Genomic DNA, 20,603 nt, shown 5'->3' with positions numbered 1-20,603 from the left:
TCTCTTTTGTACCTTTTCCAGAGGCTTCACATCTTTCCTGAAGTGTGGTACCTATAATTGGACACAATTCTCCCATCCGGCATTCCCTCTAATTATTAATTTTCCTGCACTAGACCCTCAAGGTCCATGACAAACAGCAGCTTCCGAAAGCTCCTATGACAATGTGTTGACAAGTGCAGAACTTCCCACTGGCTCCACAGTCATGCGGCTTGGAGAGAACATTGCTCTTTTCTCAGGCAAAGGGAGAGTTTTAACATAATCCCCTATGTTTTGCAAGGCTTGCTTCGATATGTAGGCTCAGGATCCCATCTGATTTATTGTTTGCCTTATTAACCTGTCATGCTACCTTCAAAAATTTGTGTGCAAACATCCCCAAGAATTTTTTAGCATTGGCTTTAACATTGCACCATTCAACTTGTGTCGTCTTTCTCTATTCTCCCCACCAAATTGAATCGCCTTGCTACTATTTTTAAAACAAAAATTTTGATGGGATGTGATCACCTTTAGCTAGGCCAGCATTTATTGCCCATCCCTAATTTCCCTAGAGAAGGTGGTGGTGAACAACCTTCTTGATCTGTTGCACTTGTTGAGGTGTGGGGGCACCCATAATTCTGTGTTAGGAAGGGAGTTCCAGGATTTTGATCCAGTGACAGTGAAGGAACAGTGATAGAACATAGAACAGTACAGCACAGTACAGGCCCTTCGGCCCACAATGTTGTGCCGAAGTTTTACCCTAAACCTAAGGTCTATCTAACCTCCACCCCTACCTTATACTATCATCCATATGCCTATCTAATAGCCACTTAAATGCCCCGAATGAGGCTGACTCCACTACCCTCTCCGGCAATGCATTCCACGCCCCTACCACTCTTTGAATAAAGAACCTACCTCTGACATCTCCCCTATATCTACCTCCACTCACTTTAAAACTACGCCCCCTCGTAATAGCTACCTCCACCCTAGGACAAAGTCTCTGGCTGTCCACTCTATCTATACCTCTGACCGTTTTGTACACCTCTATCAAGTCACCTCTCATCCTTCGTTGTTCTAAAGAGAAAAGCCCTAGCTCTCTCAACCTTTCCTCATAAGACCTTCCCTCCATTCCAGGCAACATGCTGGTAAATCTCCTCTGCACCTTTTCCAATGCTTCCACATCTTTCCTGTAATGAGGCGACCAGAACTGGACACAATACTCCAGATGTGGCCGAACCAGGGTTTTGTATAGCTGGAGCATAACTTCACGGCTCTTGAGCTCAATTCATCAGGATGGTGTGTAACTTGGAGGGGAACTTTGGTGGTGGAGTTCCCATGCTGCCCTTGTCCTTCTAGATGGTAGACATTGTGCGTTTGGAAGATTTTTTTTTCCTTTATTCATTATTGGGATGAGGGTGTCTCTGGCTAGGCAGCATTCATTGTCCATCCCTGATTACCCAGAGAGCAGTCCAGAGTCAACCACATTGCTGTGGGTCTGGAGTCACATGTAGCCCAGGTAAGGATGGCAGTTTCCTTCCCTAAAGGACATATGTGAACCAGATGGGTTTTTCCTGATAGTGGATTCATGGTCATCATTAGATTCTCAATTCCACATTTTTTTTATTCAATTCAATTTCCACCATCTGCCGTGGCGGGTTTCAAAACCGGGTCCCCGGAATGTTATCTGGGTCTCTGGGTTTACAGTCCAGTGATAATACCACTAGGCCATTGCCTCCTCTAGGTGCTAATGGAGGAACCTTCGTGAATTGCTACATTACATCATGTAGATGTTACACACGGCTACTTCTGTGCATTAGTGGTGAAGAGATTGAATGTTGGAAATGGTGATGGAGTGCCTATCAATTGGGCCACTGTGTCCTGGATGGTGACAAGCTTCGTCAGTGATGTTGAAGCTGCACTTATCCAGACAAATGGAGTGTATTCCATCATAGTCCTGACTTGTGCCTTGTAGATGATGGAAAGGCTTTTAGGAGTCAGCTGTGAGTTACTCACTGTACTTAGGTGCTGTTGAACTACAGTATTTATCTGGTTCAGTTTCTGGTCAGTGGTAACCCCACAATGTTCATAGTGGGGGATTCAGTGATGTTAATGTTATTGAATGTTAGGGGATCCCCTTAATTAGATTCTGTGTTGTCTGGCGCTTGTATTTTGCAAACATTACTTGTCTCTTCTCAGCCTAAGCCTCAGTCTTGCTTCAAAGCTACATGACTGTTCAGTATCTGAGGAGACATGAATGGTATTGAACATTGTACAATCATCAGTGAAAGTCCCCACTTCTGACTTGATGACAGAGCAAAGGTCATCAACGAAGTAGCTGAAGGTGGTTGAGCCAAGGACACTATATTAAGGAACTGAATCTCACCTGTCATGTGTTCACCATTCCAGCAGCCTGTCTATATCCTCATGAAATATAATTCTATTCCCCTTCATGTTTACTATACTTCCATGTTCTGTGTTAATGACTTAATCACCCCCCTCCCCCACCAAGAACAAATTATCAATGTATGATCGGTAGTTAAACTGCTGATAGATTGCTTCCACTTTGTAAACAGTACAAATTCAGTGCATATTGCCTAACTCTCCTGTTATGGTACCTATAAGTAAATATAATATTCTCTATGCTGCTGTGAATTTGAAAGGTTCACCGTTACTGAAAATCAATACATTAACATAATTTGTGTATGTTTATAATAACTATTGAATTTCAGAAATTAATATGTGATGTGGTGAAGTGTAGAAGGAAAGTTATCATTTACTTAGTGCTGTCCAGTAGGAGTTCCCAATATACCCAATTTTTACATTACAATGTTCACACTAAGATTAGTATAAAAGGAAGTGCTAATGAGAAGCTGCTGCGAACAGAATAGAGGTCAATTTCATCAACACAGCATTTTCTTAGATCCATTTGGTTGTTAGTCGATGAAGAATGGATGAAATTCATTTACATTTTGTCAATATATGTTGATCAATCTTTTAAGTTTAGTAACTGATGTGCATACACTGTAAATAATTGATAACCTAATCTGTGACATCCATTTTGGAAACACAATCTTCAAGGTCAAGGACAGCCTTTTCTAAAAGATACTGATAGATCAGTAGCAACAAGCTGGTCAAGGGTAATGGTTAACGACTGCTCTATTCGTCCATGGATCTCTTGTCCCTTTCTCTCAACTTCCCTTGTGAAGCTGATACGTGTCAAGATATTGCTCCTTGGATTTTGGCACCACCCAGAACTTCAGAAGGGTCATTCCTCATGTGAATGTATGTAGCGTGTTTCAAGAGTTTATTAAACCTTAGACAGTATCACAGCTGTTGAAGTTTTCAACAGGGTCCAATTGATATCATCAGAATGGAAATCCTGGCTGCATGTCCTCGCTTCTTTCCGAGATCAGGGCATGGACTCCAATTATAATGCCCTGATACTTGGCTCAGCTCAGCTCAGCTAATTCAGCCCACCTAATTCTTATCACAAAACCAGTCCATTTAAAAGTAGGCTGAATTAAGATGTTTCTTTAGTGAATCATTTTTTTCAGCTTTTCTTTGGAACCACCATATCCCATAAGCCAGCTGATAACAGGTGTGAACCCTTGTTTTGATCAGAAATATCTAGAAAGGAGAGAATCAGATTGTTCAGTAAGTGAAATGTGCTCAGTTGTTCATCTTTCTGTGCCTTTTTTCTTCTTACAGGCTACACTGTGTTCCAGAAAAGGCTGCATGCAAAGTATTGTGGCCCAGTTAGAGTCTGAAAGTGAAGATATCCATCAGGTTAGTGAATTATAAAGCATTTTGTGCAGATATTTTGTGTTGTGATACATCTCACATTCAGTGTGTCTGCATACCTTTACAAGACATGCTCATGATATCATCACTCTATCATAGCGTGTGACCTGAGGATGTAAAGATTTCAGACTCCATCTTAACTTGAATCACATGAGGCATAGTATTCTAATGGAAGTATGATGTTCTGTGCAATCTAATAGCTTAATGTTTGGCCAGAGACTTATATGGCTGGAGAATGTAAAGACCTTACATAATACTTAGCTGTATTAACTGTAAATAACTGTTGGATTCTTCAATACCATGATATCTGTGTCCAATTTCACATGTTCTGGACTGTACCCTAAGCACTGCTGCATCGGATAAAGCACCAGTTTTGAGTCAAATTCACACAATGGCAGCAGCAGTGATCATCTATAAAAGATACCAGTAGTCTTGCTGGTAGATATTTGGAAAACTAATTGAAGAACATTTTGATGATGGTGATTGTGTGCAGTGATGTTGAATGACAGCAACCAGCAGCAAGACTAACAGGTTGTCAAACAAATGAAGCAGAGAATAACACACTGTTTTCCAGATGCAAAATCAGCAGATTGGGACAAGTTGTCAAATCTTCAAAGTACGACATTCAAGTTTGAAATGTTAATCTTCTCGACTCTGTTTACCTGTTTGTGTAATTATCAAATTGACAACTCTGCGCTTATGTAAACCATATTGTATATCCTTTAATCTTTGGAAAATGTGGGATGTTGTGTTTTGTTTCACAGTCAATGTGTCAGTGTGTCTTTATGAGACATATCACTGTATCATAGCATGTGACCCGTATGCATAAAGGTCTCATACTCCATCTTACCTTAGATCACTTGAACCATAGCATTCTACTAGAAGCATGCTGCTCTGAGTAACCTAATAGTTTAAGGTTGGTCAAGACACTTATGTGCCTGAAGAATATAATGTTAATATACAATAGTTGTGTCGATGTCTGTTGGATTCTTCAATACCACAATATCCACACCCAGTTTGTTATGTTACGAGAGATAACATGAGCATTACTGCATCAGGTAAAATGTTGTGTTGCAGGTAAGCTCACACTACTTGGTAAAAGTTTTAAGGAATATAATCATTCAAAAATATTTCACGGAAGTAGAGCCATAGAGTCATACAGCGGGTAAACAGACCCCTTGGTCCAACTCAACCATGCCAACCAAATTTCCCAAACTAAACTAGTTACACTTGCCTTTGTTTGGCCCATATCCTTCTAAACCGTTCATATTCATGTACCTGTTCAAATGTCTTTTAAATATTGTAACTGTACCTGCATCTACCACTTCCTCTGGCAGTTCATTCCACATTTGAAGAACCGTCTGTGTGAAAAAGTTGCCCTTCAGGACCCGTTTAAGTCTTTCTTCTCTTCCCTTAGAAATATGATCCCTAGTTTTGAACACCCCCACCCTAGGAAAAAGACCTTTGCTATTCACCTTATCTGTGCCCCTCATGATTTTATAAACCTCTATAAGGTCACCCCTCAACCTCCAGTGAAAAAAGTCCCAGCCTGTCCAGCCTCTCCCCAAACCCTCCAGTCCTGGCAACATTCCGGCAAATCTTTTCTGAACCCTCTCCAATTTAATAATATCCTTCCAAAAGCAAGACAACCAGAACCATACGCAGAACTCCGAAAGAGGCCTCACTAATGACCTGTACAACCTCACCATGATGTCCCAACTCCTAAACCTCAGTGGTATGAACAATGAAAGCAAGCATGCTAAGCGCCTTCTTAACCACCCTGTCTACCTTATTACCTAATAATATCCCTTGTTTATATATAAAACAGTTTACAACTTGAGAAAGAAATACTAATCTTCAGTTTTTCCAATCGGAGGTGCCAACTTTAAAGTAAAAAAAATTTTGCTTCAAATTGCAAAGCAGAATAGGGGGGTTTCTGGAAATCAAAAATTAAACAGAAAATGCTGGAAATGTTTGGCAGGTTGTGTGACATCTGTGAGGAAAGAAACAACTAGCATTTTCGGTCAGTGGCCTTTAATCAGCCAGGAAAAGTTAGAAATGTAAGAGGTTTTGAGCAAGGGCTGGATGAGACAAGGTAGGAATGTTCGTGATAGAGCGGAAGACAGGAAAGATTGAATGATTGAAAAGTTGGTCCTACAGAGCCAAAAGAATGGTGATGGGGCAAGAAAAGAAACAGAGAAATAAAATATATGCTGAGAGCAGATATTTTGCTGCCTGAAAACAAAAATAATAAGAAACTCAACAACTTTGACTATTCCACAAGAGTGGGACCAGGAATATTCCAGTCAGCCTCTGACAAAAGACCATTAATGAGTGCTCCCTACCCTTCTCCAGTCTCTGGGAAAATAGCACAGGAGCAGGATGGAGTCAGGGAACTGGTTGGTGGCACAAAATTCAGCGGTCGCTCATTCCTTGCCTGCTGCCATCAAGACTCAAAAGTTCACTCAGTGGATTCCAACCAGGACGAATTCAGAATCATTTCAGTAATGGCAAGGGTTATTCTTGCATACATGGGAGGCATTCATAGTGTTACCCTTATTTACAATGAAACTGAGTTATTGAAATGTATCACATTAATGAATGTCTGGAGCATGTATGAATGTGGAAATGAAGTAATAATATATGTATGTCTGATAATATGGTTGTCAAACTTGAAATAATTGTATTGCTTCATTCATTCATCAGATGTGGGCATCACTGGCAAGGCCAGCATTTGCTGCCAACCCTAATTGCCCCTGGAGAAGGTGATGGTGAGCTTCCTCCCTGAAGCACTGCAGTTCTTTTGGTGTAGGGACATTCGTTGTTGCTGGTACTCCCATCCATCCACAGTCCATGTCCTTCTAGATGGTAGAGCTTGTTAGTTTGGAATGTGCTTTCAAAGGAGCCCTGGATCAGTGCATTAGTTGCCTTGGTGGGGAAAGACTTGGAGAATGAGACTGGTTTTTAGTCCTTGAGCTGGAAATCAGGTTGCAGCTGAAACAACCATGAACCTGAACATACTACTGTGTGCCACAGTTTCCAACCAGCACCTTCTAGATGTAGTTAAGGACTGGTTTGCTGTCTTGGTTCAGGCCTTAATATGCTTGTATGTTCCAGGTTGTGGCTAGCATTCTGAGGAATCTTTCATGGAGAGCTGATGTCAACAGCAAGAGGATTCTACGGGAAGTCAGAAGTGTAAGCGCATTGATGCAGTGTGCTCTGAAGGCCAAAAAGGTGTGTTCTTGACTAACTGACTCACAATTCATGGTTAACCCAAGAATCAAGAGAAGAATATTACTACTAAAATGTAGCCAATACAAGGGGAGCAGAAAGAATGGGACCGGTTGACAATCTGTCAAGAATAACATTGTGTCCGTAAATGAAAGACACAATCCAATTTGATCGTAATGTTGCATGCAGCATCCTCTCCTCTCTTAAAATTCTCTTGATATATTTGATAGGATGAAGTGAAAGGAGGAGGCTTTTGTACAGTATAAACAATAACAGAGACCAAAGGGTCTGTATCTGTGCTGTAGAGTTCTATGTAATACCCTTCTTGGGTGATGAGTGGACCTGACCATCCAGCTTTAAAAATTGTGCATATTGTCCATGCTTTTACATAAAATCCATTAACTTATGCTAACTCGGAACTTTACTGTCCATGCCATGACATGCACCAAATCCCTCTCACCCACTGGCCCACATTATAGAGTCATAGAGTTGTACTGCACAGAAACAGGCCCTTCTGTCCAACTCATCCATGTTGACCAGATATTCTAAATTAATCTAGTCCCATTTGTCAGCATTTGGCCCATATCGCTCTGAACCTTTCCTATTCATATACTCATCCAGATGCCTTTTAAATGTTGTAATTGTACCAGCCTCCACCACTTCCTCTGGCAATTCATTCCATACATGCTTGAAAAGGTTGCCCCTTGGATCCCTTTAGTTCCCAGTCAAACATCAATTTTAAAATATTCATCTTTGTTTTCAAATCCCTCTCAGGTCTCATCCTCCCCTATCTGTGAAATCTTATTTAGTCTCACAACCCTCCGAGATCTTTACCCTCACCCAGTTTTTGCGCATTGTGTCTCCCGACTTCGATCACTCTGCCATTGTTGGTCATGTCTCAGCTAGCTCGGGCCTTACCCCTGCATTTGCTTCCCTAAGCCTCTCTATCTCCTTACGTTGCTTTCCACCTGAAAGACACTGCTTAAAAACCTATTGCTTTGACTGAGGTTTGGCAAACTGTTCTAATAGCAGCCCATGTGGCTCAGTTTCACTTTGCTCTGTAATGGTCCTATGAAACCCCTTGGGACAGTTTATTATGTTCGGATGCTATATAAGTATAGTTTGTTGTAATGCTCTAATTATATTATTTAATGTTGAAAATGTTTGGCAATCTGGGTGCAGATACGAACAGTTAATTATACTTTCACTTTACAATTTGAGTAGCCAAAAACTGTGGCTATGTCCTATTGTCAAAATGTGTAATTACAATGTGATAAGTTTACATACAAGTTAAACACTGGCTTGGAATTTTGACAAAAACGTTTATACATAAATATGACAAAAAGTAGATAACAAGAAACAAATATTTGTAAATAAAAAATGTTCATTCAGTGAAATAATATTTTAAATACATTGTAGATAGGTGTATAATCAGACAAATATGTACTGGAAGGAAATATATACACTATGGATGGTGTAGAAATAACTAACTTTGAGGTTAAAAGAAATCTATGATTGCTAGTAGACTGAGCAATGAAGATATCAAGAAATTATACAGCAGTGGAAAAATTTACTGACTTAGATTGGTAATTATTTAAGAATAATTTGGAGTAAGTTATGACAACATCATATAAAAACCTGGTGAAACAGCACATTGAGTATTATATCCATTTTTGATCAGCAGAATGCCGAGTTATGAGAATAGTTTAAACAAATTGCACTCTTTAGATTAAGAAGAAAGAATTTAATGAATTCCCAATTATAATTGCTTTACCATTTTTGACCATGCCTTCAGTTGCCCAGGTGCCAAGATCTGGAATTTCCTCCCTATTCCCTCATCTTCCTCCCATAAAATTCCCCTTAACAATGTAAATATGATCAAAACACTGCAGGTGCTGGAAATTTGAAATAAAAACAGGAAGTGCTGGATAAACTCAGTAGGTCTGATAGCATCTGTGGAGAGAGAAATAGATTAAGATTTCAAATCCGATATGACTCTTCTTCAGAACTAAGCAGTGCCCAGTAAGGTGCAGGGGAAGTGTAGGCTTCTTTCCAGCCAGCAGCTTGAAGACAGTAGTTGCCAACTCAGCCTGGAGTCTTACTCTCTCTGGAAGTCAAACAGCAACTGACTTAAAATCTCCGAATTGGATGTTTACACAATTCAGCTGGTTCTGGTTTCAGTCATGTGGACTCAGGCAGGTGCTGATGGCCCATCGTGGTCGGCACATTGGAAGGACATTAAACTTACAGTGTAGCTTTACCTCCCCATTGTAGTATTCATCATGAGGTGACAAGGTAATTGTGAACGCACTAGCTCTCATTTTGACATTATGGATCTTGATGTTTTCCTTTGTCCAGAGTTCGCTGGAAATTGATGCTTTTGTGTCAGGTTTGACTGGAATGTCTGTACAATGAAGAAGGTTCAGAAAATTGATCATATGATCAGCCTTGGCCTTTTCTCAGTCCACTAAGGTTGTCCATTCCTAAAAGAAACAAAATTCAAACAAGAAAATATAGAACAAAACACAGTTCTCTTTAGGATATCTCTTCAGGTCCCCTGGCCTCCTTTTGTGATTTGGTGCCCTTCTTTGTTTCATAAAGCTCGTGTGAACTCCTTGTGATGCTTCATTATGTGAAAGCTGCAATATAAATATAAGTTATTATTGTAAATAAAGGATTATATCACATAGAAAAGCTAATCCCATGAGTTAAACCCTGAATATGAGACTAGGGAATACACTTTGTGCCGAGTACACCCTATGCTACCATTCATTGTGTACATCCTTTCCTTCTTAGACATCCCAAAATGGGTGACACAGTGGCTCAGTGATTAGCACCACTACCTCACAGTCTCAGGGACCCAGGTTCAATCCACCCTTGGGTGACTGTGTGGAACATGCACATTCTCCCTGTGTCTCTGTGGATTTCTTCTGGGTCCTCTGGTTTCCTCCCACAGGCCAAAGATGTGCAGTTTAAATGGGTTGGCCATGCTAAATTGCCCGTAGCATCCAGGGATGTGCAGACTAGGTGAATTAGCCATGCAGGGTTACAGGGACAGGGTGTGTCTAGACGGAATACTCTTTGGAGGGTTGGTGTGGACGTGATGGGCTGATTGGCCTGCTTTTACACTGCAGGGATTACTTTAGAACTAGGGACAGGAGTAGGTGATTCAGCCCCTTGAGCTTGCTGTGTCATTTGATACAATCATGGTTGATCTCAGCTCCACTTTCCTGCCTGCTCTCCATAACCCTTCAATCTATTGCTAATTAAAAACCTGTCAGTCTCTTCTTTAAACGTGGAGTTAAACTTAGGTCTGAAGCCAGGAATAAGTTATTCACAAATTGAATATGAAGATTGGGAGCAGAACTCCAGAAGGACCTCATTCATCCAAGAGCTTATACAGTGATGTGATCAAGGGATTGCAGTTGTTCTGTCTTTTCAATAGGATGAGATAAAGGGAATTGAATGTCTAGACTCATCTTATCGCTTTGCATTTTCGTGTTCCTCTCAAGGAGTCGACACTGAAAAGCCTGCTGAGTGCTCTTTGGAACCTGTCAGCTCACAGCACAGAGAACAAGGTGGCCATCTGCTCTGTTGAAGGGGCACTGGTCTTCCTTGTGGGAACCCTGACCTACAAGTGTCAGAGCAATTCACTTGCCATCATTGAGAGCGGAGGAGGTATTTTGCGAAATGTTTCCAGTCTCATTGCAACAAATGAGGAGTACAGGTACAGCAATTAATAACTTCTTTTAAAAGAATGTTACTCAGTAATAGTCACAAGCATTGTCTAAGTATGTTGGCAGCCCTCTCGCCTCTGAGTCAGACAGTCGTATGTTCAAGACCAGCTCAAAACCAAGGCAATATTGAGGGAGTGCTGCACTGTCAGAGGGGCTACTTCTCAGATGACACATTAAAGCAAGGCTTCTTTTCCCTCTCAGGTGGAATTTAAAGATTCCTAATAGTATTTTGAAGAACACCAGGGAAGTTCTTGGGAATTGCAATTTGAGCACATGGGATTAGAGCGAATATACTGGTTTGGATTAAGAACTGGTTAATGGACAGAAAGCAAGCACTAGGAATAAATGGGACATTTTAAGGCTGGCAGCCTATGGATAATGGTGTACCATTTTAAGTACTTGGGCTGCAGTTATTCACAATATATATCAATGATTTGGATGTGGGAGTTACTGTAATATTTCCAAGTGTTCAGACAACTCAAAACTTCTGAGTTGTGAGGAAGTTTCAAAGATGGGGAATTTAGTGAGGCTAAGTGAGTAAGCAAAACTTTAGCCAGTGGAATACAATGTTGAGAAATGTGAGGTTGCAAAAACAGAACTACAGGGCATTCATAAATAATGAGAAGATGGGAATTGTTGAATTTCAAAGGGACTGGGTTCTTGTTCATGAGTTATCAGTAGTAAATGTGCAGCCGTAGCAAGTACTTAAGAAAAGAACTACCACGCTGGTTGTTACCACAAGAGGTATTGAATATGGTAGCAAAGATATTTTACTGAGATTATATAGAGCCTTGCTGAACCCACATTTGGAATGCTGCCTGAAGTTTTGGTCTCCTTATCCAAGGAAATGTATACTCACAATGGAGGGAGTGCAATAAAAGGAATGGAGTATAAAAGTAAGGAGGGTCTTACTAAAACTATACACAGCACTAATCAGATTATAGTTGGAATACCATGAACAGTTTTGGCCCTCCTTATCTAAGGAACATTATACTGACAGTGGAGGCAGTTCAGAGAAGGTTCACTAGGCTGATACCAGATATAGAGGGACTCAGGGGAGAGGGTGAGTAAGATGGGCCTGTACTCAATGGAGTTTAGAAGAATGAGAGGTGACCTTATTGAAGCATACAAGATTCTTAAGGACTGGACAGAGTAGATGTGAAGAGGTTGTTTCCCCTTGTGGGATGTGGAGGGATTGTCCTCTGAAAAACATTATACAGACTAGGCTTATGTTCTCTGGACTTCAGAAGCACAAGAGGTGATCTCATTCAAACATACTCAAACTCTTACAGGGATTGACAGGGTGGATACATGAAGGATATTTACTCTGGCTGGAGGCCTGGGACCAGGGGACATAGTCTCAGAATAAGGGGAAATCCTTTTAGGTCTGCAGCATGAAGGACGAAGGTGATGAATCTTTGGAATTCTCTGTCCCAAAGGGCTATGGAGGCTCAATTGTTTTATTTAACACTTAGATTGATAAGATTCTACAAATTGAAAATATCAAGGAGTATGAAGATAGTGGAAGAGGATGGTGTTGAAGTAAAAGCTCACCCATGATCTCATCAAATAGTGCAACGGGCACAAAGGCCAAAACGACTTACTGTTGTTCAGAGATAGTAAGAACTGCCAATGCTGGAGTCGGAGATATCACAGTGGGGAGCTGGATGAACACAGCAAGCCAGGCAGCATCAGAGGAGCGGGAAAGCTGACGTTTCGGCTTGGGACCCCTCTTCAGAAATGGGCGAGGGGATAGGGAGCTCTGAAATAAATAGAGAGGAGGCGTGGGGCTGGGGAAGGTCTATTGTTCAGATTTCTTATGTTCTTCCTGGTGACCTGGCCAGTATTTATCTCTCAACATCTTATTAACAAAGAAACAACTAAACTGATTCTGCTAATTTTCTGCCCATGGGAGCTTGCTCTGGGTAAATTGGCTCTAGCACTTCCTACATGGCATAATGACCACTTCAAAATTACTTACTTGGCTGTAAAATACTTTAGGACATCCTGAAGTTGTGAAAGACATACTGAAGGCTATAGAAATAGCGAGTTGGTGCTGCTTTGGTTCGACGCTCATGTTTCATTAGTTGCAATCACTGTATTTCTAATGCCAGTGTGAGAGGAGCATGTTTTGTCATGAATTCTGATAATGTACAGCATTTACCTCGTTAGAAAAAGGTATACATTTGATGGATTTTCACAACTGTCTGGGCCAACTGGAGTCAGTCAGAAATCTGAAATAAAAACAAAATGCTGGAAATACCGTGTAGATTTGGCAGCATCTGTGGAGATGGAAACGGAGTTAATTTTTCCGTTCAGTGACCTTTATCAGGCCAGATATTTGTTATTTTTTAATGTGGAATAGTTATGGGGTTGATACATATGTGGCTAACTTCTAACTGGAACAAAACAAGGAGGGAGATCGATGGAATTTCTTGAGAACTGAATGACTGTATAACAACCCTGTGAGTTCTTTTTAATTCTATCTTGTCTCATATATGGTACAATATTTATTAATTTCAAATTATGAATACACAGATGATTAATACACAATATTTAAATAATATCAATTATTCCTGTAATCTCAAATCTACCCTTGAAAAATCCTCAAGTTTGGATCTTTTTCTTCCTCCATTTAAAAAGATAAGTGCCTGTTCTGCTTAATGGCCTTGTTTCTCTTTTAGGCAAATTCTACGTGACTACAATTGCCTGCAGACCTTGTTGCAGCATCTGAAGTCCCATAGTTTGACTATTGTCAGCAATGCTTGTGGAACTTTGTGGAATCTCTCAGCACGCAGTTCAAAAGACCAGGAATTACTGTGGGACCTAGGAGCCATCAGCATGTTGAGGAACCTGATTCATTCCAAACACAAGATGATAGCAATGGGGAGTGCAGCTGCCCTGAGGAACCTTTTGACCAACCGGCCAGCCAAGTACAAAGACACCAGCATGGTGTCCCCAGGTTCTTGCATGCCTTCTCTATATATGAGGAAGCAGAAAGCTCTGGAAGCTGAACTGGATGCTAAACATTTAACAGAGACATTTGACAGCATTGAAAAACTTAGCCCCAAGCATCCCAATATCAACAAACCCCTCAGGCACATTGAAAACCTGGCCAAAGACTATGCTTCTGACTCTGGCTGCTTTGATGATGATGAGGGTCCCAATATATCAACTGGATTAGAAACTGGAGGCTTAAGTGTGCTCTCCATGTACCTGAACTCTTCCTTTCTTCAAGGACAAGGCATGTCCAGGTGTCGTAGTAGTGGAAGATGCTCAGAATCAGAGAAAGATCTTGACGGAAATCTTCAAAAATTCAACCCTGCCACTGATAATGTATCTGTCGCAGCAGAGAGGTTGGTAAACCAGATCTCTACAACGGTAGCCAGAATTGACAAAATCGTGGAAGATATGTCTAACATGCACACATCCTCTGAAGACAGCTTCAGTCTTAGTTCTGAAGATCAATGCATTGACTGGCAATGTGCATTAGATGACTTAAATGAAACCAGGACAAAGTCTTCATCGCCCTGTCATCCTACTGATGTTGTTAATTCAGGCAAACGTGAAAATCGTAGCAAAGTGCACACGCTTTTGGGTGCAAGAACAGACTACACAAACTTGTCAAGTGATAGTCTGGACGGTGTTAATAACGCTGGCAAATGTGACACAAAAGGCCACGCGAAGGAATCTTCAGTTGCAGACCCAAAAGGCGAGCATCTTATTTATCAGAAAAGGCCGACCAACTTAGATCTAAAGAATGGGGAGAACAGTCAGAGAGATGGAAAAGATCCCGATGGACAACTGAGTTCCAGGGAATCTAAAACTGCATTGAATGAAGCCTGGGGGCTAAGAAAGCCAGATGAAATAAGTAAGAAACGATTCTCACCTTTTTATGAAAAGATCCACGTGGCTTCAGTTATGACGGGAAGCGGTCAAAGCCCGAGTCCAGGAGCTTCTCTGACACCTCAGAGTTTGAGTGGCAGAAAGCAAGCATGGGTCCATTCTGGATATTCACAGAGTAGCAGAAATGTAAATCCAGGTGTATCTAGCACATCTACTTCTACACCAATTTCCAATGACCAGGAAACTTTACAAACCTACTGTGTGGAAGACACTCCAATTTGCTTCTCAAGATGTAGTTCACTCTCATCCCTGTCATCTGCAGAAAACATATCAGATGTCCAAATTGGTAGTGAAAATGAGGTCGATAGTGACTCTTCTCTGGAAATCATTGGTGTAGAGAAAGAATCACCACTGCCCGTTGAGAAGACAATAAACGATGAATCCTTTGCCTCGGAGGATATACAGATCAAATCCAGGGATCATTCATTTAGCAGTGCATCTCAACCTATAGAAATACCTTGCCCAAAGCATGAAAAGTTTCTGATAAGGAAAAAGTTATCTTCTAGAAATGTGGATTCCAGTCCATCAAGTCCATCAGAAAATTATTTGCAAGAAACCCCATTGGTCTTAAGTAGATGCAGTTCAGTCAGTTCACTTGGAAGTTTTGAAAGCCCGTCAATTGTAAGCTCTATTCAAAGTGACCCTTGCAGTGAAATGATTAGTGGTACTATCAGTCCCAGTGACTTGCCTGACAGCCCTGGTCAAACCATGCCCCCCAGCCGAAGTAAAACACCGTTGCTTGACCAACGAGACAAAGATGCCAGTCAAGGCAATAACCATTGGGATGCTGACATGAAAAAACACATGGATATCAATGATTTTAAGGAACGGTTTCACCTCCCTCCAGATATTGACACTATGCTGTATTTCACCTTAGAGAAACCCAATGAAAACTTTTCATGTGCTTCAAGTCTGAGTGCCCTCACCCTTCATGAGCCATATATTCAGAAGGATATTGAGTTAAAGTTAATGCCACTCCTACAAGAGAAGAGCTGTTTTAATTGCCGTGCACAAGCAGAAGACTTCAGAGAGGAACGGAATGGAGACGGAATGGAAAAAGTTGATAAGCTGGACAGCATCCTGGAAAACTCTGATGATGACATCGAGATCCTGAAAGAATGCATCAATTCTGCAATGCCAAACAAATTCAGGAAAGTGAAAACCTCTGCTATATCCAGTTTGCCCACTCAGGTACTGCAATCTAAGAAGCCTCTTCAGCTGCCTGTTTATATGCTACTGCCAGCTCACTCTCAGGTAGAGACATCTGGGCACAGCTGCTCAAAAAATGACACTTTCAAAGAAGATTCCTCATACTCAGATTCTGTTGAAGGAACTCCGGTCAATTTTTCTAGTTCAGCTTCACTAAGCGATGAGACCTTAGAGTATCCTCAAAAAGAATCACCCAAATTGACAAACATTAAGGCTGAAGTGATTGAGAGGAGGGAGTTACTCCCCGCAGAAGGGCAAAATGCTGATGACTTAGAGGTGCCTATAGCTGTAAGGATGCACGACAGAAGTCTTGAACAAGGAAATAAATACAACTTAAATGTAAATAATTCAAAGCTGGTGGCTCAATCACATTTGCTTAATCTGAACCAGAGGGATGTTCTGAAAAGAAATCAGAATTCCCTCCCACCACAGTCATATCAAGGCCAGAAAGGCCATGTTTTTCAACCAGGTGGGATTGCAAAAAGCTTAAGAAAGGATCAAACTACATCAAGACATGTGCTGGAGTTGGACACAAAGAAGAGCAATTGTAAGAGGTCAGAAGAAGGACAGCAAGGAATGGACATTTCTTGTGCAGAATATATTCATGGAAGCTATGCATTTCAATCTATGCGACACACGACACCTACTGAAGAAGCTGTTTACTGCTTTTATGAAAACGACTCTTTAGATATGCTTACTGTTGCAAAAGATACAGTGAATCCAAAAACTGAAGTAAAAAGTGACTATGAGGAAAAAGTCATTAACCAAAATGGAGTAGCAAAGAATGAACCAAACCAGAACAATAAAGGGATGACAAAGTTCCGAACCACCAGTTTGGCTAGTAAAACTGAACGAAATATAACAGATGAAAGCCCTCTTTGCTTTTCCCTTAGTTCATCACTAAGTTCACTAAGCGACATGGAATTAGAGGACACCCTTGTGAAAACACGGAAAGCATTTGTGAAATCGCGGAAAAAGTCTCAGGTCTCTACGGCTTCAAAATCTTTTAATAATGGATGCTCATCCTTATCAGCAAGACAGGATAGTTCACCCAGTTCGTTGAGCTATGATTCAGAAGATGATCTTTTGCAGAAATGCATCAGCTCAGCAATGCCAAAGAAGAGGAAACATTCTTCAAAGCGAAAGTGTGAGAGGTCTGCAAAGCAAAACCTTAAGGGTAATGTGCAAAACAACACTGGGAGGAACATGACTTATGACCTGGACCACAGGAAGGATACAAGTCAAGATGTTTACGGCTCGCTGTCAGATTTAATGTCTCCTGATCTGGAAAGTATCGAGTGGAAAGCTATTCAGGAAGGTGCCAACTCAATAGTCACCAGCTTGCACCAGGCTGCAGCCTGCCTTTCGAGAGAGCCCTCCTCTGAATCCGACTCCATTCTATCATTTGTATCAGGATTGTCCATTGGATCGACACTGCATTTCACTCTCGAGCAGAAAGATAAGAAAAAGATCCTGAAAGAGCAAACACGCAGTGTTGAGGGTGCAGAAGGTGCTTCTAAAGATGGAAGGAAGCAGAATGAAAATAATAAGGCGACTGGAAGTAAGGCTTCAGTTGCCAATAAATTTTCAAATGCACCTAAACCACCATCTCGGGCTGTGAGCTTACCTGTGGTCTTTCGAGGAAGGACTGTGATTTACATGCCTGATATGTGGAAAAAGTCTGCAAATGCTACTCCTGCTTCAAAGAAAGCAGCACCTAAAAATACCACAGCTTCCCAAAATTCCAGCCAGACGTTTAGGTCTAGAAGCTTGCACAGGCCTGGAAATATGACAGAAAAGGTTGACAGTACTTTACCAAAAAGAAGCGTGACACCACCGGCAAGAATGGCAAGAGGTCCTTCAAGGAATTCCACACCATCCAGACAGCCTCCAAAGAATGGTACACCATCTGTACAATCTAATAGGCAAGGGATTCCACATGCAACAAAACCCAGTGCCAACAAGCTCGATCAGAAACCAAGACCTCAAGCAACTTCCACACCATCTACTCCAAATATCAAATCTCCAGTCTCAGGGAAACAGTCTCGCAAATCTCCAGTCCAACCACCAAACATTCAGACACCAACTAAACAGGTAACTCCAGCAAAGAAGATGCCCTCTTTTCAAAGGAACGAATCTTTTGGACCAAAAAAGAGTCAAGGTTCTAAGAAGGTGATACCACCAAACAGGCTAGACCTGGTGAGAATGTCATCAACAAAATCAAGTGGCAGTGAATCTGATAAGTCCAGCTTTGTGCGACAGCTGACCTTTATCAAAGAGTCCTCTAGCCTTCTCATGAGGCAGAAGTCCGAAGCTTCTTCATCTGAATCAGTCTCATCACTGTCTCAGTCTGTGTCGCCGAGAAGAAGCAAGTCAGATTTTCAGAAGGCCTTCGTAAGTTCTTCTCAATGCCAAGAGTTAAGAGTCGTTAAAACAACATCCAACCTGAACATAAGTCAACGAAAAGCCATGTGCAATGAGGATGGACTCCGAACTGAGAAGCTTTCAAGAAGGCCAAGTTCAGAGAGCCCTTCAAGGCTCCCTGTGAAAAACAGCGCCACCTGGAAACAGGATAATTTTAAACGTTACTCATCCTCTCCGCACATTAATGTATTACAGCAGGCAGGAAGCCCATCCTCCATTCGTTCAGCCTCATCAGAATCTAGCGACAAGGCAAAAAGTGAAGAAGAACCTCGAACTAAACAACAGCTTGCGAACCAAAAAGAACCACAGATGAGAAAGAATCAGCCAAGTTTGAAAGGAACGTGGAGAAGAATCAAAGATGAAGACATTCCCTATTTTCTCAGCAACTCTCTTCCACCTTCAGCAATGGCATTGGTGAATAAATCAGAGTCTGAACAGCAGTTGAACAAAGTGGGAACTGTGGAAACTAAAACCAGTGATGCTTTTGTGCAAACTGAAGACTTCTCCATCACCAAAACAAATTCAAGCACATCGCCAACATTTGATCTAATCCCTCACATTGCACAGGCTATTCCGAGGAATGCTGTGAGCAGATCATTTATAGGGAAGAATACAGAGACAGCATATAGGGTCTATTCAGAGAATGAACTGGAACCTGAAATGATAATGCTGATGAGGAACAATATGACCACTTCAGCTGAGACTGAAAACTATACGACTGTCCCAGGACATGTGCATTTTAATTCAAGTAGACATGGTTCTCCAAGCAGAGCGGCTCGAGTGACCCCTTTCAACTACATTCCTAGCCCCAAGACAATAAGATCAGACAGTGGATCTCTCCAACCACCGCAGATACGAGCGCCTATTAGTAACGAGAAGACAGTGGGAAAAGTGCAAAGCTGAAAGTCAAACTGATCAGTAGACTACTTGACCTTAAGTACTTTATTGCTTTGCAGTTTTCATTTGAGTGATACAATCTACGGAAAATGTGTTCATTCATAAATGTGCCTCAATTACAGTCTTAATTGGGGTACAAAATGCATGCGTCATTTAATTTAGTTCTACTGCCATCCATCTGATAATGAGACTATCTTTTAATTAAGACATAATAAGGTGAGGTACTTCCTGCAAAGACACTTAATATCAACAATGTTAATATACCACTTATTTATATGTATGAGCTGACTACAACAAATGGTGATACAGATCCATAGGTGATTCACACATATAAATACCGGGATTATTCCAATGAGATCTGAGTGACTAATGGTAACATTCAAACTTTATGAGTTTGCTTGGTTTCTGTTTGGTCAGTTGTTTGGCAGGTTTTAACTGAACAAAGAATATTTGGCTGGTTAATGCATTTGGTGAATCAGATGCTAAGACAGTTACGTTTTTGCTGAGATTCTGCTGGATCTAAGCTGATATTTATAAAACTGATAGTTAATTCAGCAGTGGTTGCCATTTCAATGAATATCTCAACTTACAAAGACAGCTACAATGTGTGACAATAAGGGGCCTGTTTCTCAGTTTAGACACTTGTTCCAATAATAACGAAGTTAGACCATGTAACCTGAATCAAGGCACTCAATTATGTGTACTACACTTACTGGAGTATTGGTTAATGTATTAATGTTCACCATCCTGCTCACTAATATGTCCCATGAGTACGCACAATCACAGTTTAAATGGAAAGAGGGAGAGCAGACAGTGTAATTTGTTGATTTCTTTTACACTGGAGACCAAACATAGGTCTTTTGTTTTACAAAACAGCACTTTCCAAATGTCCAATGTACAACTGAAGGTAAAATCAGACAAGCAGATTGAAACAGTTCACTCATAATTCATTCCTAATTTACAACTCAAATTTAAAATTGAGGGGTGTCTTGTGGTGTAGTGGTAGCTTCCCTATCTCTGTGCCCCCGAAGGTCTGGGTTCATATCCTACCTGTCTCAGACATAGCCAAAAGATTGATTAAAAGTAATTGAAGAGAGGAAATGTATGTGTTACATGGGAGTTACAATCAAAAGAAAAAGTGTTTTGAAGGGGTAGTGTCATTTTCTAACCAAACTTGCTTCAATGTTTTCATAAAAATTTCATCTTTAAAATTTATAATTCAAAATGTTTTATGTAAAATTTCCCTTTTTGTTTGATGTTACATTTTTTAAAAATGTAAATCTTTTTAGAGATGTTCTAAATAGATTAGACTTTTTTGCCAGTCCTGACATTGTGCTGGCAATGCTGTCGGCTGCATTTTTGACAACTATTAGAAAGGATAAATGCTGAAAGTTTAACTTTCAGAATTTTTACAATCTAAAAATG

The 20,603-nt window shown here is 40.8% G+C and overlaps 1 protein-coding gene across 1 annotated transcript in view; it reads left to right on the top strand.

The window, feature by feature from the left end:
* The window catches only part of apc2 (APC regulator of WNT signaling pathway 2), a 204,468-nt gene extending 184,144 nt beyond the window's left edge, over positions 1 to 20,324 (top strand). The window contains 4 exon segments of the mRNA XM_048614260.1: positions 3,682 to 3,759; positions 6,892 to 7,008; positions 10,518 to 10,732; positions 13,427 to 20,324. Coding sequence (XP_048470217.1) covers positions 3,682 to 3,759; positions 6,892 to 7,008; positions 10,518 to 10,732; positions 13,427 to 19,184 — 6,168 coding nt within the window. The 3' untranslated portion in view covers positions 19,185 to 20,324.
* The last annotated feature ends 279 nt before the right edge of the window (positions 20,325 to 20,603 follow it).

Source organism: Rhincodon typus, chromosome 29, assembly GCF_021869965.1.
Source record: "Rhincodon typus isolate 14 chromosome 29, sRhiTyp1.1, whole genome shotgun sequence".
NCBI lineage: Eukaryota > Metazoa > Chordata > Chondrichthyes > Orectolobiformes > Rhincodontidae > Rhincodon > Rhincodon typus.
This window is presented reverse-complemented; position numbering and strand designations above follow the sequence as displayed.